Below are 15,427 nucleotides of genomic sequence, written 5' to 3'. Positions count from 1 at the left end.
TGTCCAAAACTACTGCATGTAAAATTTGAGCTAGGGTCGAAAGTGTTCAAATTCTCATTTTAAAGGAACACTACTCCCATAGAGGGATGAAATTTCAAAATGACTCAAATCTTGTTGAAATGTAAACCTCTGGATTGATAAGGAATTTATGGCTATCGCAAAGAACAACCTGTTTTATTCCCATCATTTAATATGGAAAGGTATATTAATACATAATATGCCAATTTCCTTTACTGCGAACTTCTCTTGGTCTCTACTTACTGATTTTCTTTGGATGTGGTACATTGAATTTCTGGCCAGTGCTAATAAAGAGTGTGTCAGAGAAATCTTTGAGGGGCATGTCATCATTTGCCAACTTCCTGACAAACATTGGTGAGTGTGGAGGTGCGGCCTATCCAGGTCGATGGCATTCTCTTCAGGATCATGGTCTTCTTCATCTTGAGCCACCTCTGCAAAAGCCTGGGCCGGTGGCTACAAAGAAAAGGTGTTATATGAATAATCATTGTTCATTAGACAGCAATTCAAACTATACTTCATCCCATTGCAGCCGCCTGCACGAGTACACCGTCGCCAAGGTAACCGACTAGTACATATACACACAGAGTAAATTCACAGTACCAAATATAAAAGTTGGTACTGCACATCACCCACCAGCAGTGGTACTGCACTGGTCAGCTCTAACATTGGTACTCCCCAGGTGCTGCACAATAAAAGCCAAGTACCTTGGCCATGGTGTACCTGTAGGCGGGCACAATAAGAATCTGGTTCTGTAACTAAGAAGCACAATTATTCTATCAAATTTGTGTATGTTAAGTGTCCAGTGCATAATTATGCAGTATCACTGACTGGCTGGTCATTGGCCATTGTTGGCAAAAGTATTAAGCCCCTCCCTATTTGCAAATGCTGATGGTGAGTGCGTACTCCATGTAAAAGGTATCCTGCTTCCTAGTTTAATTTCAAATTACATGTATGTATTGACCAAAATAAAGTCCCATAATTGGTTGATTCCACTCTCTACAATCCAGACATTGCTGAAGTCATGGTCTAGTCTGGCCCCACATTTTAGTCCATACATTTGGTACCCAAATCATTAAACAAGGTAGTTTTAGTCCATCAAGATCTTGCAATTGATGTATTTCTTGTCACTATTGACCCATGGTGTACTGAATACCAAATCAGACTTACAGGGATGGAATGCATTATGGGAAGTGTAAGATATATTCTCTGAAGTGCCATATTTACCTGCATAATATTTCTTGCTTTCACACGCCATTTTCTGTAGTGGTTGACTATGTTAGTGGGATTGGATTGGTTCCAGTGTATACTACCTGTGTAACCACGACCAGCTTGAATCACATCAGGCTGAAAGGGACAAGGAAATTAACAAAAATTGATAATCAAACATTAAGTACAATATAATAATAGTATATCATACAAACTTATCAACGTAAATTGTAACAGTGTACAATGTAATCATTATTTCATCATACCATTTAGTTTATATAATGTCATGGAGTTACACTCTCTCTGGTGGGTGAATTCATTATTCATCTGCCCAAACTTACATATGACCAAGAGTCTTTTCCCAGGCACTTAAAAAAGGAAACAAGTACAGGCTTAATAACATATGAGTCCACCACCTGTGTTCGATTAGTATGTAATATTAACTGATGCTAGAGTTTACTTCACACAAATTAATTATAAGTGCTATCAATATTTTAAAATAACACTGCATTGAGTGGACATGGTAAACAAAAAAGTTTTTTTTTTCGTTTTGTTTTTTTGCAAAATACTTTTTGGGAAAAATGTCTGTACCATTTCCTTAATTTCATTTGAAAATAGTTTTCGTACAAAATGTACTCATTTTTCTTAAATAATGAAGAAGGAAGCGACCTATATGCTTCACCCAAGCAGGGCGTAAGACAATGCGAAACACAAATTAATATATGCGAGGATCAGAAATAAATGATGCAAGCCCGAGAAATAAATATTGATCAGATGCTTAAGATTTTTTCAATTGATGATCAATATCTGAAATGATTTGTGATTCCATTTAGATATTGTATGGCCTGAATTTTCTGTATATATCAAAACAAGGATGCATTCCCAAATACCGGTTGTCTCGTGAGGAGCCCCCCCCCCCTTGCTATCTTCAAATGCCATAGTTGTGAGTGGAATAAATGCAATAATAAAAAATTTAAAAAATGATTCAAATCATATTAATTTACTTGGCTTAGCATATCAATTTCAATATAGCCTTTCTAATCTATAGTATTCTATGCTTGGCATGGGTTGACATTTCAAAGATAAGATTTAATTACTTTAATTGGCAACTAATTAAATACCGGTGCATGTAGTACTAACTGGTACATGTACATGTAGTAACAAATCTAGTTCAAATACTATATAAATATATATTTTTTGGTTTGTTTTATTTTGATCAACTTTGAGAAATTTGTCATAAAAAAAAAAGCTTCATTTTGCAAAAAAAAATTACCCAAATTTCAACCATTTTTGGTGAAGTTTACCAAATTCAAAAAATAATAAAAAACAGGTCCAATATAACTATGTCTAGTTTTTGTTTTTGGTCTTTTTAGCGGAAAAGGTTTTTTTTTAGGTCTTGGGAGAAAATGTATATCTTCAAAACTTCAAGGTCGTAATTTTCAAATGACCGTCGCGTCGGGTCTTCCTCACCGCTACATACACTGTAAGTAAACTAAGTACATATCATAAAGTTTACTTTGAGGACATCAATGTCAAAAATATAAATTTTTAATAATTTGCCATTAAATTTGTATTATATTGCGAATTAAAAAAAAGATGATGTGCTCTCAGGTCCCACAAAAAATACTGTGCAAACGTCACTATCCGATTCCTTCAGACAACCTTAAACCATTTAGGGCTCATATTGAAATACCCTACCACGTTTTCACACAGAAAGAAGGCAGGATTCCCTCGCTAAGCGCGCGCCTCAGGAAAGCTCGGTCATAAAACGGATGGATTATATGCATCAGTGATACACCCTGCCCAGGATTTTAACAAAGAAGGCTAGCACAGGAAAGCTGCAGGATGGCGCACACCTTCCTGTGTAAGGGAATTTCAATATGAGCCCTTAAAAACATTGTTTGAAATGTAGAAACCCTAACCGAGTTGGTAGTAGACACAAAAAAAAGTTTGACTATTCAACAACACTCATGTTTTTGTCAGTATAATTTCAGAGTACTGTACACTGCCATCAGCGATGCGATATGGGTGAATGACTGATGTAGAATTCTTGACAATGTCCTTTTTGTCCTATTGGACAGTGTTTCTAGAAGTTTAAAAAAAGAACATTGCCAAGAAATAAAGGTCATATATTACATCATTAACCAGTATCACACTGCTGACAATGGTGTATGGTTACTCTGAAATTATTCAGACCAAAATGTGAGTGCGGTGTTGAATAGTTTGAAACTTATTTAATATTAGAAAATAAGAAAACATTTTAAAAACATCCAGTATCTTACAATGTTTTGAAGCAGCAACTTCTTTAAGTTTTCAAAATTTTATGAAAACAAAATACTCTAATGTGACCCAACATTAATTAATCAGGGGTGCAAATTCAAGCAGCAAATCAATTCACTTCCAATTCTTAAACTTAAAAGTACAGTTTGGTGAAATATGTTTCTTTTTAATTTCAAACTTTCTCCTTGGGTACAGCGAAATTGCTCCCTGCATTTACGCATTTTCTGACAACCTTACAGGCTTATAAATGTGTTTTGTTTAGTACTTACATTGAGTCTCTGTTTTTCAAGGACTGGAGCAGTGAAGTGACAAACTACAGGTTTCTTGCCTTTGATATCTGTGCACAAAACAAAAGGATAAAACACTTAATATGTAAAGCTTACCCGGAAAGCTTATTCAGATTACAATAACAATGAAAACTGTAACATAATGGATATCATTCTTATTGCATTGACCTGTGTATATTCCCATATAAAAAAGGCAACAATATTGATTGATATAATATTTTGTGTGTGGGTTCTTTTGGGTGAGGGGTGCAAACATTCTGTGAGCTCAGACCTAGCGCAGTCCAGTGCTTACTTCAATGGTCCAGGAGGCATTCTCTATTGGGGGATAATAAACAAAACAAAGGAAAATTATGTACTGTTTTAAGTTTTGTGCATGAAGTCACTTGCAGTGTTTCAAATAAGGTGGGCCCTCAGCCCGTGAAAATCTGTGAGGGCTCGCTAAAAAGTACCTGTGCGGGCCCGATGGGCCTGTAGAAATTCTGGCTACACATCGATGTACATGCATTGCTGCGTGAGCACCAGATTCATGTGTCGTCATAATCGCACTGATTACTGCAAAACTGTGTGTTCCTTATTGTTCTATAGAGTTGCGATTTACTGTAGATTTCGATGAATTTATTTGGGCCTTAAAGTTTTGAGAGCAGGGGCCCAAATGGCCCGGGGCTTTTTTTAAACTTATTTGAAATAGAGGGAAGCAAGGAATGTAATGATTGGTGGGATTCTACTCCTAGTCCCACCCCTGGTACCATGACTGCATGCCCATCCATTCAATATCCTACTTGTTTATTTGGCAAAAATTCCAGAAATTTAAAAATTGAAGTTCCCACTAAAATCATGATGATTATTATTAGTATTATCATCATCACCACCATTAAAAATTAATTGCAATTTACTCTACATTACAATAGATTCAAGTTTCTGCATAAATTTAAAGTAATTTGATAGCCTGGTACTTGCATAACATTACAAATATCAAGATTTTTTCCTGACTCTAACAAATTTACTGTGCAATTAATGAACTACACCAGGCACAAAAAGAAACTTCGTCAGTTATATTCATCCTTGCTGTTCAATAACTTGATAATTTTGGATTATTCTGAAATATACATTTTGTTAATTGGACTTTTCTTTCTCATTTGACACCCTGTTTGTGAACATTGAGCAAGAATTGACCAAGATATGCGCCTCAAACTCTCAAACCCCAAAATGAAAAGTTGCAATTTTAACGATTCAATTGTGCCTGTTACACTGTGTGCTTTATTGATTGGCACGTGGTGCTTGTGTGCAATACAACGACGCGTTCCCATTGAAAACCGTTGAAAATGCAGCTTTTCTTTTTGGGGTTTGAGGCTTTGGAGGCGCATATCTTGGTCAATTCTTGTTCGCTTTTCACTTAACAGGGTGTCAAATGAGAAAGCAAAGTCCAATTAACAAAATGTATATTTCAGAATAATCCAAAATTATCAAGTTATTGAACAGCAAGGATGAATATAACTGACGAGTTTCTTTTTGTGCCTGGTGTAAATAAAATCCAACCATGATTAATTTCTTTTAATTCTAGCATTGTGAACATTGCTGTGCACAAAAATTGTGTCTACAATGACAAGCAATTTTGTGCTTGTTGGATATGTCAACTAGATTTAAAATTGTTGTGATACTGATCCCTAATGAAGTTGGCAATGATGAGCACTTATGATACAAGCGTGGGCTTTATTATAATTATTAATGTACAGACCAGTTGCAATTAAGCCCTTCTTGTCGTCATAACTGGTGAAATTATAAATTTGCTTCAGAATGAAAATTTGCTTGGAATGTATTAAGTAATTATATATAAATTATAATACAAACATAATTTCTGAATTGCATCCGGACATGGGAATGTTGAAAATCTAGAATCATACATTTTTTACTTTAATCAAGACTTGAATTGCTACATTGTGTGAATGTTCAAGTACGCGAGAAAAATTTCAAAAAGGGTCTCCTTAACAAAATGGCATATATGGTGGCATTGATGTCTTTTTGAAAAAAGGTAGCATAATGTCTTTTTTAAATCCTTCAACATTGCTGGCTGACTCTGAAGTAGAAAATGAATGGCGAAATTGACCTTAATTTTATGTCTTTTGTAACTGTAAGAAAAGGGTTTTTTTTGTTCTCCCTTTATCATCTGCAGGAATTCCAGGAAAGCAGGAAATATTGACAATTTAGAATAATTAAGAAAGTATGTTTGTTTTAAATATCAGCCATATGCCATTTCAGGTTGCAGATGTGTTACCATTTTAGGTGGATAAAAAACAGATACACCTATCACTTTGTTCATAACACTTCAACAGTAGATATTTTCATTATGTAAATTTTTGAATCTCATTACAATGTCTTGCATGTGCATTTTGTATTCATTTACAATTTGATAAAATAGCATTTCTATGGTTTGTTGTTATTTACTACTGTCTATTATCAACAGATGGGTGTTTCCCAGGTATGTCATATATGCAACAACTTCTTAGTATCTAGGGCCTTCAATTATGCATTCAAGTTCATACAATAAGAGTTAACTTGACCCATGCCATTTAACTAATGGTTGTCATTGCACATAGACTAATGGGTAAACCTTACAGTGTGCACCTTACACTAAGTGCCGTTAGATTCTGTGACTGGCTTACAGATTTACTGCACTGTCTTTCCTCTTTTAGTTTGGCAGTGATGTAGGTACCATTGATAATCGGCAACAATTTACATTATTATTGCGCTCTCCCAGTTTGCAGTTTTATGCTGACGGCAAGCTTCCTAGTTATATAGGCCCACTGAGCAAAATAAAGTCCCTTAAGGGATCTAAAATGAAGCGTTTATTATGCGTTTAAACAGTATTTTTTGTGGGACATGAGAGCACCTCAGACCTGTCGATTGCATTCTGAATACTGAAGCATGTCTTTCTGATATCAAATAATTTTCATTTTTGAAAATCACAATATAATACAAATTTTATGACAAATTATAAAAATTGATATTTTTCAAATTTTTGATATATAACAGTCCTCGAAGTAAATTATATAAATCTAATGATATGTTCTTAAAGTGTATGTAGCAGGGAGGAAAAGCCGACGGTCAATTGAAAATTTTGACCTTTCATATTGAAGATATGGATTTTTTCCCAAAAAGACCTAATTTTTTTTTTGGTGTTTTGGGAAAAAATCCATATCTTCAATACTGAAAGGTCAAAATTTTCAATTGATCGTCGGTTTTCATCCCACCTACATACACTTTAAGTATAAATCATCAGATTTATAAATTTTACTTCAAGTACTGTTAAATATCAAAATATCAATTTTAATGATTTGCCATAAAATGTGTATTCAATTGCAATTTCAAAAATCAAAATTATTTGATATCAGAATGACATTCTTCGTATTCAGAATGCAATTCGATATGTCTGATGTGCTCTAATGTCCCAAAATAAATACTGTCCAAACGCTTCATACCCCAGCCCTTAAGGGTAGACGAGGTATTGTTGGTCGAAGCAACCTAAAAATCGATTTTCATTATCAATATATTATTGAAAAACAACACCTTGATGTTTTGCAAAAGTTCATTCTACAAATTGTATAATTTGCAAACTTGCTTAATTTATTGTTGTAAATGAGTTATGTACGTTTTACAAAAGTGTTGTTGTTTCAGCCCTCTTTACAACGCAACTAAAGAACCGCAGCACCTATAAAAGTATATCGGTGATATTTTCATTCTTCTACACACTCGCTATGAATTGAGCAATGCACTTTTTGCCAAAGCTCACTACCATTCGTAAGATGCCGTGAACTACCAAATTACAACAGTTTAAAATAAAATAATTAATAACCTTAATTGGTTCCAATTTAATCGCTTATTTTTGGAACAATTCTATAACGTTACACTATGTTTCAACTCGGGTTTCTTGTGACGTAGGTGTGTATTTCATCAACAATCAAATCGTGCTTGCGACACAACCACATAAACGCCCTGACATCACTACCAATCAAAACCAATTCAAATTAAATAAATCCTTAAAATGTGTATTGAAAGCCCCTTAAAGTCAATTAGCTTTTCATAATTTGCTCACTGTTTCTCACATTTTTATTGCAATGTTTAATAATGTTCTTTACTAACTTACCCAAAAGGAATATATTCGCACATGTTGTTATTTTCAAAGTGCAGTGTGAGAAGCATAAAATTAAATGTAGTGTGAAAATTTCCTCTCTAGATTATAATGAGTACTATGTGGAGTTGAAGAATGTTGTTAGGAAGTTGACACCAGTTACAAGTGCAATATGACTTCATATAGGTCATGACACATTAACCTATATTGATGATCGCAGAGTATGTGCTAAACTACACATAGCAGATGGGACAACAACTTATATAACAGTATGTCAGATAGTTGAGTTGCAAGGGGTTAACTTGCATGGGTGAATGCTGGAGATGCAGGAAGGGAAGGACTGGGAAGAAAGGCGGAAAGGGAAGGGATGGGAAGAAATGAAAGGAAAGGAAGACTAGTCAATGCACCTGCACAACTTACGATAGTGCAAAATAATTTACCTTTTGTTTAGCATATTTTAAGTGTTTGTTTGTTTGTTTGTTTGTTTTATTTCTTCTTTAACCTGGGACACTCAATCAGTTGAAAACACAATTAATCATCTGTTCTTCCTTGAAGCCCAGAGTTATCTTGTCACAATAATTGTGCAATGCTGTCAAAAGTGAACTTATAAATTTTTAAAACGGTAAGACTTTCACACTTGCGAAAGCTGTAGCTGGTGCACTGCATGGTCTTAATTTCCATCTTTTTGCATCAATGAATCCAAAATTAATGTTTTTAGTGTGCCAAAATATAAAATAATTTGAAAATCTAGAGGGCATTTTGACTGCAAATCTTTGTTTTGTTTACACATGATCATGATTTTGATTATGGAATCGACTATTTTATTTAACTAATTTTAATTTTCGCCAATTTTGGAGCATAAATCTCGCTTTTTCTCGCAAAAAAATTGTGTTTTTTATCTAAGCCTATAAATATCCAATAATTTACTCATGTTTTAGAAGTTTCATCTTCTGATAGAAAGATAGAAAGACTTCATCAGTAATTACAATAATTTACAACACTGAAACACTCGCACAGTCGCACTCTCATCTCCAGAGTGTTCTTTTCCTAAATCGTTAGGAAATTTTTAGACTTGTAAAACAAAAATTCACCAATAGTCCAATAGATAGCTCTATACAAATTTAATAGTAATGTTGTCATATGTACAAGTGTATGTTTTTATAGGAAAAGGTCAAATCGCAAGATTGATATTAAAAAAACCACTTAATTCTTATATATACTGTCATATCAAACCTGTCACAAACCAGATTTGATAGAACCTAGGGATGATAAGAGCTATCTAGCTTTCCGCACATTTGATAGTGACGTTGTACATAATACATGTGAGTTTACTGAGTTAGAGAAGTGGGCAATATATTAGAATATGTATTTGTTTTGTTTTATCGAATATCGATTACATAAGAATCCAAGCAGATGAGTGTTGTCTGTAGGCATGTCAGTCCTTCTGCATTTGTGACATCCATTTGATCTTTTCCCGTCCCTTCATTCCCTTTAATTTCAGATAAATACTCGAGGCAACTGTCAAGGTTTGATACAATCTATATTTGCATAAAAACCAAAATAAATCAGTAAGACCATCAATATACTGCAAGTGTCTTTCATTTTTATCTCTGCATTATTTTGTGCAAGTTGTGATTAAACTTGCAAGGGCTCAAAGTTGGCAAGGTTTGGGCCAAAATATGGGGGTGATATTACCATGGATCTTCAGCTATTTCTGGATCCCCCCCCAAAAAAAAATAAGAAGAATATAATACCATAATCAGTATGGTACAAAATGGTATTTTGTTTAAATCGTCTGACTCCCCTGAAGACATGTCAAACCAACGTAGTGCATACCATCAATCTTCCCTACATCGAAATAAGATGCTGTCTAGAGCAAGCAGTATTTTGAATTTGAGCATGACAGCTTTGCTATCGGGTGAGATATTAAACTTAAGTGATCGGATCGCAACGTTTGCATACATTGTAGCATTTTTTGTAGCATGAAAGCATATCAGACACATCAAATTGCATTCTGAATATATGGAATGTCCTTCTAAATTACTAAAATTAAATAATTATGATTTTTGAAATTTGTGATATAACACTGTGTTCATCACATAGTGATGTATCATGATTTTTGGTCCTTTTTTGCAATTTTTGTTATAGTTTTAAATATCGTTCTCTTCAATTACGCCCAAGTCCCAAAGTTGGAAATCAAGTAATTAACTAGCAATTAAATAATTAAATTGGGGTATAGTAAGAAAATGATACAAAAATAGAAAAAGTGTAGCACATGTGATGCACCTTTTTCGTAAAAAGTGTATCACATATTGGCGTATCTTGATCACAATATGCCACTATGTGATACGCTGCTTTTGTAAAAAGTGTATCATGATAAGCCACTATGTGATGCTTTTTCACAAAAAGTGTACTCAAAAGCTAAAATGTGACGTAAATATAGTACAAGAAGGTGTTTTGAACACTTGTGAACAGTTTTCATACAGTGAGTTCGAAATTCCCAAATGCACTTTAGGCTAATGAAAGTTGACTCCCAGTTTCCCGTTACCCGACTCCGGTCAGAAAAAAATGCCGATCAAATATTTCATTATTTTCCATTATTTCATTATTTCACATTTTTCAAGTTTTTAAGAAAAAAGGATAGTTTTAATGTCATCTTTCACGTCCGAGACGTATTTTAAGCACTTAAACGACGACCCTGACCGGCACGAATTGTCTTTGCAAACGCTGGGTTAAACTACATTGGTAAAATGGCGATATCGTAGAGGCGCATTTACTGGAGACTAGGAATTCCTGCATCTAAGTTTCTCCTACCACTAAATGGATAGACCGAACACAAAGAGAGGCAGCAAAGTTAGCAGGAACCAGCGTATGAACAAATATGAAAGCATTTCTACCGTGCACTATGTAGCGCGCTATATATAGACAACATCAAAATAAATAAAATAAACAAAATTTGAAGTCAAATTTATTCTGCTTTTCTTACAAATATTTATGTATTTCAGTGAATAGATTCATCAGGTTTGTAAGACATATCAATTAGAAATTTTCGCTTTACAAAACCAGTAAGTTTTTACTTACTCTCTAATATTTCGTCCTACACGTCGGAGGACTTCTTCAGATGTGAAACATCTGATCCACTTTCCCGGGAAACTGACTTTATTGTTCGGAAACCTGATGGTACGGTAAAGCTCCTGGTATATAGGAAACCAACCCACACTGACCAATATCTCAGTTTTAAGTCAGAACACCCTCTCCATCAGAAAATGGGTGTGGTCCGAACTCTATTTGACCGTATGTACAGCGTGGTCACGGAAGAAACGGATAGAGAAAATGAAGAAAAACATGTGCGTGGAGCCCTTAAAAACTGTGGCTATCCTAAATGGGCAGTAGACCAAGTCAAAGAAAAAATGAAACAAAAATCTAAAGCGACTGTGAAACCTAGCGCTAAGAAAGATCAAAAGATTGAGGACAAAAGCAAGGGGATGGTAGTGCTCCCTTATGTCAATGGAATCTCTGAACGAGTTCAAAGAATTTTCAAAAAACACAAAGTAGACACTGCAATGAGAGCAGATCTAGGCGGTCGCCGAGACATTGGTCCATCCAAAGGACAAGAGAGACAAACTTAAGACAGGCAATTGTATTTATGAGATCGGCTGCCAAAATTGTGATCTTAGTTATGTTGGTGAAACCTCTCGGTTGTTCGGGATTAGGCTCGCAGAACATCAAGCGGAGGTTAAGAAAGCGAATGACAAAAGGTTCACTCGGTCAGAGCGAAGGACATCGGAGCAAGAACAAACGAAGTCAGCCATATCTGATCATGTCGCTAGAGCAAATCACGTTGTCAACTGGGAGGACTCCAAGATACTTGGCAAAGAACATTTCAGAAGATCCAGAGAAGTACGAGAGCGATGGAGATCAGAAAGAGGGGACAAAGACCATGAATAGAGAGGAAGGCACTTATTTCCTAAGTCACGATATGACCCACTTTTTGAAGACTGGAAACAAGACCAATCACAACCGGAAGTCAGTTTCCGGGAAAGTGGATCAGATGTTTCACATCTGAAGAAGTCCTCCGACGTGTAGGACGAAATATTAGAGAGTAAGTAAAAACTTACTGGTTTTGTCAAGCGAAAATTTCTAATTGATTTATGTATTTAATAAAATAAACTTATAAATAAAATGATTTATTTGTCAATTTCTTGCATGGTTGTTTTATTATTAACATGTGCACCCTGTGATGATTTTTACTAGCAACCTCCAGTTTGTGCAAGTAGACAAACTAATTTCCGTATAAATATTGCTTCCAAAGATGTGCTAGTGGAGAGTAAGTTTGGTTTGTAAAAAGTAGTGTGCAATAGAACACACAGACACCGTGTATTTATATGGAAAAGTGGTTCTCCAAAGACTATCATGGACTTCTGGTGCTTTCATATGTTGCACAACCTATAGGTTAATTTGAAGATTCCAAAGAAGATGTGCTTAATTAAAATTTGTTTTGAAGTGAAGCATGGTCATTACTAACTATACTTTATTATTTTATTTGGGCCTCAAAACATAGCATTCCGTAATTAACTTTGCACCGATAATGAAAGTTTGAAAATAATGAATAATGAATAATGAAACAGTCACCTACCCAGTCATGAAAAACTATGTAACGGGAAACTGGGGATCAACTTTCATTAGCCTTATAGTTTTCCTAACGATACACAACTATGTGATGAACCTGACGATAATACAAACTGACATTTTTAACATTCAACATGTTCAACAGTCCTCAAAGTCAGAAAATTAAACTCGTTTCGCAAACAGGTAACACACATAATTAGGAAGAATTCCCGACTGGGTTTGCTAAAAATCATGACTGCCATCAGGAAATATGACTATTGTTTTCTGTTAGGCTTATAATTTTTAGGTCTTTTGGGAAACTTGATTATGAGGCCTATTATGCCCTTAGTTCATGATTTCCTGTGGATGTTTTGTTTAAAAACAACCTCCCTCTGGAATCTACCGTCGGATGGGTACATAATGCACAACCTTCCTCTGGAATCTACCGCCGGATGGGTACATAATGCAATTTAAATAAAGAAAATTACACTACAGTCGGGCATGTGAAACTAACAATACATGAATAATTTAATATTCCTTAAATTGTTGTGAATATGGTCAACGTATGGAAGCTTAATCACTCTGTATAATGACAGGGAAAATTGTTCAAAATTGCACATAAATTTTATTGTGTGAAAATTCCACTCTTCCAGTTGGTTTTCAACTTTAGCATAATTTAGTGAAATCATGGGGTTCTTTCAATGGACCATTATCTTTGTTGTCATCAATGTTAAGGGTACACTAAAGGTACTTTATATTTGTCAAGGAGAAACTGAAAGATGGCAAAATATAAATTTTAAGATTGCTCACAATTATTGGCTTATAATGATAGCGATATCCCACAAGTTTCTCTAGTGTTTAATAATTTAACCCATCCCAATCTAACCGAATTTAATAGCATGAAACCAGATGATGTGATGAAGCTATCACCCGAAGTCATATACTGGTTTACGGATAGTTGGCCGGGTCAATGACACCACCATGGCTACCAAGCGCTGATTGATTGCTTGGCATGCAAAAGGTCTTTGGTTCGAATCCGGGCAAAAAATATTCCTTCCTTCTTCCCTTTCCCAAAAAGCACTACGTTTAAACAATGATTTGTGCATGTAGGATGCACCGTGTACTTACACTGCATATGCCAAGTCCTCCATATGGCACTGTTGATACGGACTTTGTCGTGCCATGTCCATCGTTGACTGAAATGCTTGGGTTTAGGCGATAGAAACTGAATGCTTTTACCAGGGACTAACTGGATTCCTTTGTGTCCATCACTGCTGCAGAAAATGAGAACAATAAAAACAAAATAAACGTGTGACAAACTGTAATTATAAAACATCTATACCTGCTAGTGGGTGAACTTCAAATACTCAATTGTTAATTATAGGCTTGGAAACCATTTAGTTCAATTTATTACGTAGGCCCTATATCAATTAGCTAAACAATATTTCAGCTGCATGATATTGCATCAGGTAGAAATCCATAAACTACAGCTGAATTGGGAGGGGCACTGCACTTAAGTTTAGAAGTATGTGCCTGTCAATTGGCCCCCTTTTTGAAGCTGAATATACCCAGTAACATGGGCCCCATGTTATTAGTTATACCCAAAAACCCCCTTTGAAAATAAATTATCATCAAAATGCCATAAAATAATAATTTTGGTCAATAAAATTTTGGTGAGGGGGCCCAAGTACCCTAGGGCCCCCAATAATCTGAGGTAAAATTCATAATTTTAGGGTAAAATACAAAATTTTAAGGTAAATATTCATCATTTTAGGTGTAATTCAAAATGTAAGGTAGAATTCATGTAAAAATGTATGCATTTCAAAAGCTTCCGCGTTTCGCGCAGGAGGGGGACACCACACCCACCCCCTTCAGCGTTTCACGTTCCGGAGCAGCCAAAAATTTGCCCCCCAATATTAAAAATCTTCCAAAGCCTCTGGATGATGGCAATTTATTTTATACCAAAAGACCCCTTTTATTAAAATGCTATACCCAATGACCAACTTGTTTCATTTTCTTATAACCAATGACCCTTTCTTTTTTAAAACAACATTTTAAATGTCATCGGGTAATTATATGTATCAAGGCTCATAAAAATAATATTCATGTTACTCAAGAGAGGCAAGTTCATTTTGGTGCATATTATTTGGCAAGAAAACTTATACATGATCTGTGGGACAATAGCTGTTAATATCACCACAATATTACATAAATTTTGAATTGATATGTTGCTAAGGCAACAAAAAACAAGTTTGTTTCCTGTAGCGCGCGCATTACGGGGTTTTTTTTCACTTACAAAGGAAAACAAAAACAGAAAAAAATCACAAAAAATGATACAAAACACTACTGGAGTAAACATCTACACATCACACAACCAGGGTTATAGCTAGCCCAAGTTGAGTGCCGGCTAATTTTACTATGCAATTAGAGGGCTGGCTCGGGGCACAATCTTTTTAGCGAACACAAGGGATCTGGAATAGGCTAGGGGGTATACCCAAAAAAAATTGTTGGGTTTTTACTCTTTTTATGATGAATAAAATATTTGTGGGAAAAAAAAAAAATTTTAGTGCCGGTCGGCACCGGTCCGTGCCGGTTACCCCCGACCGGCACCGACCAGCGTGGCTATAACCAGAGAAAATAAAGGTAGAGAAGCGACACTCTCTGCAAACTGCCTATACCGTGCTATACAGCGGTTGAAGACAGGCGCCATCGCCGCCAAGTCTTACTACTGAACGTGTAATGAGAAGATACCATAGAGTCCTACATAGAGATCTGAGGAAGAGACGGTCCGAATTGACCTAGTGACCTATAATTTATTAGAGAATCACATTTTAGAGTATTTGCTCCGCCCACCGCTGTCAATCATTCTAATGAACAAATGAAACAAGCTCTGGCATTCTGG

At 35.4% G+C, this 15,427-nt stretch overlaps 1 protein-coding gene across 1 annotated transcript in view; it reads right to left on the bottom strand.

The window, feature by feature from the left end:
- The window catches only part of LOC140154693 (MLX-interacting protein-like), a 45,471-nt gene that overhangs the window by 16,437 nt on the left and 13,607 nt on the right, over nt 1–15,427 (bottom strand). The window contains 5 exon segments of the mRNA XM_072177260.1: nt 262–393; nt 396–471; nt 1,243–1,362; nt 3,774–3,841; nt 13,654–13,799. Coding sequence (XP_072033361.1) covers nt 262–393; nt 396–471; nt 1,243–1,362; nt 3,774–3,841; nt 13,654–13,799 — 542 coding nt within the window.

Source organism: Amphiura filiformis, chromosome 6 (genome assembly GCF_039555335.1).
Source record: "Amphiura filiformis chromosome 6, Afil_fr2py, whole genome shotgun sequence".
NCBI lineage: Eukaryota > Metazoa > Echinodermata > Ophiuroidea > Amphilepidida > Amphiuridae > Amphiura > Amphiura filiformis.
This window is presented reverse-complemented; position numbering and strand designations above follow the sequence as displayed.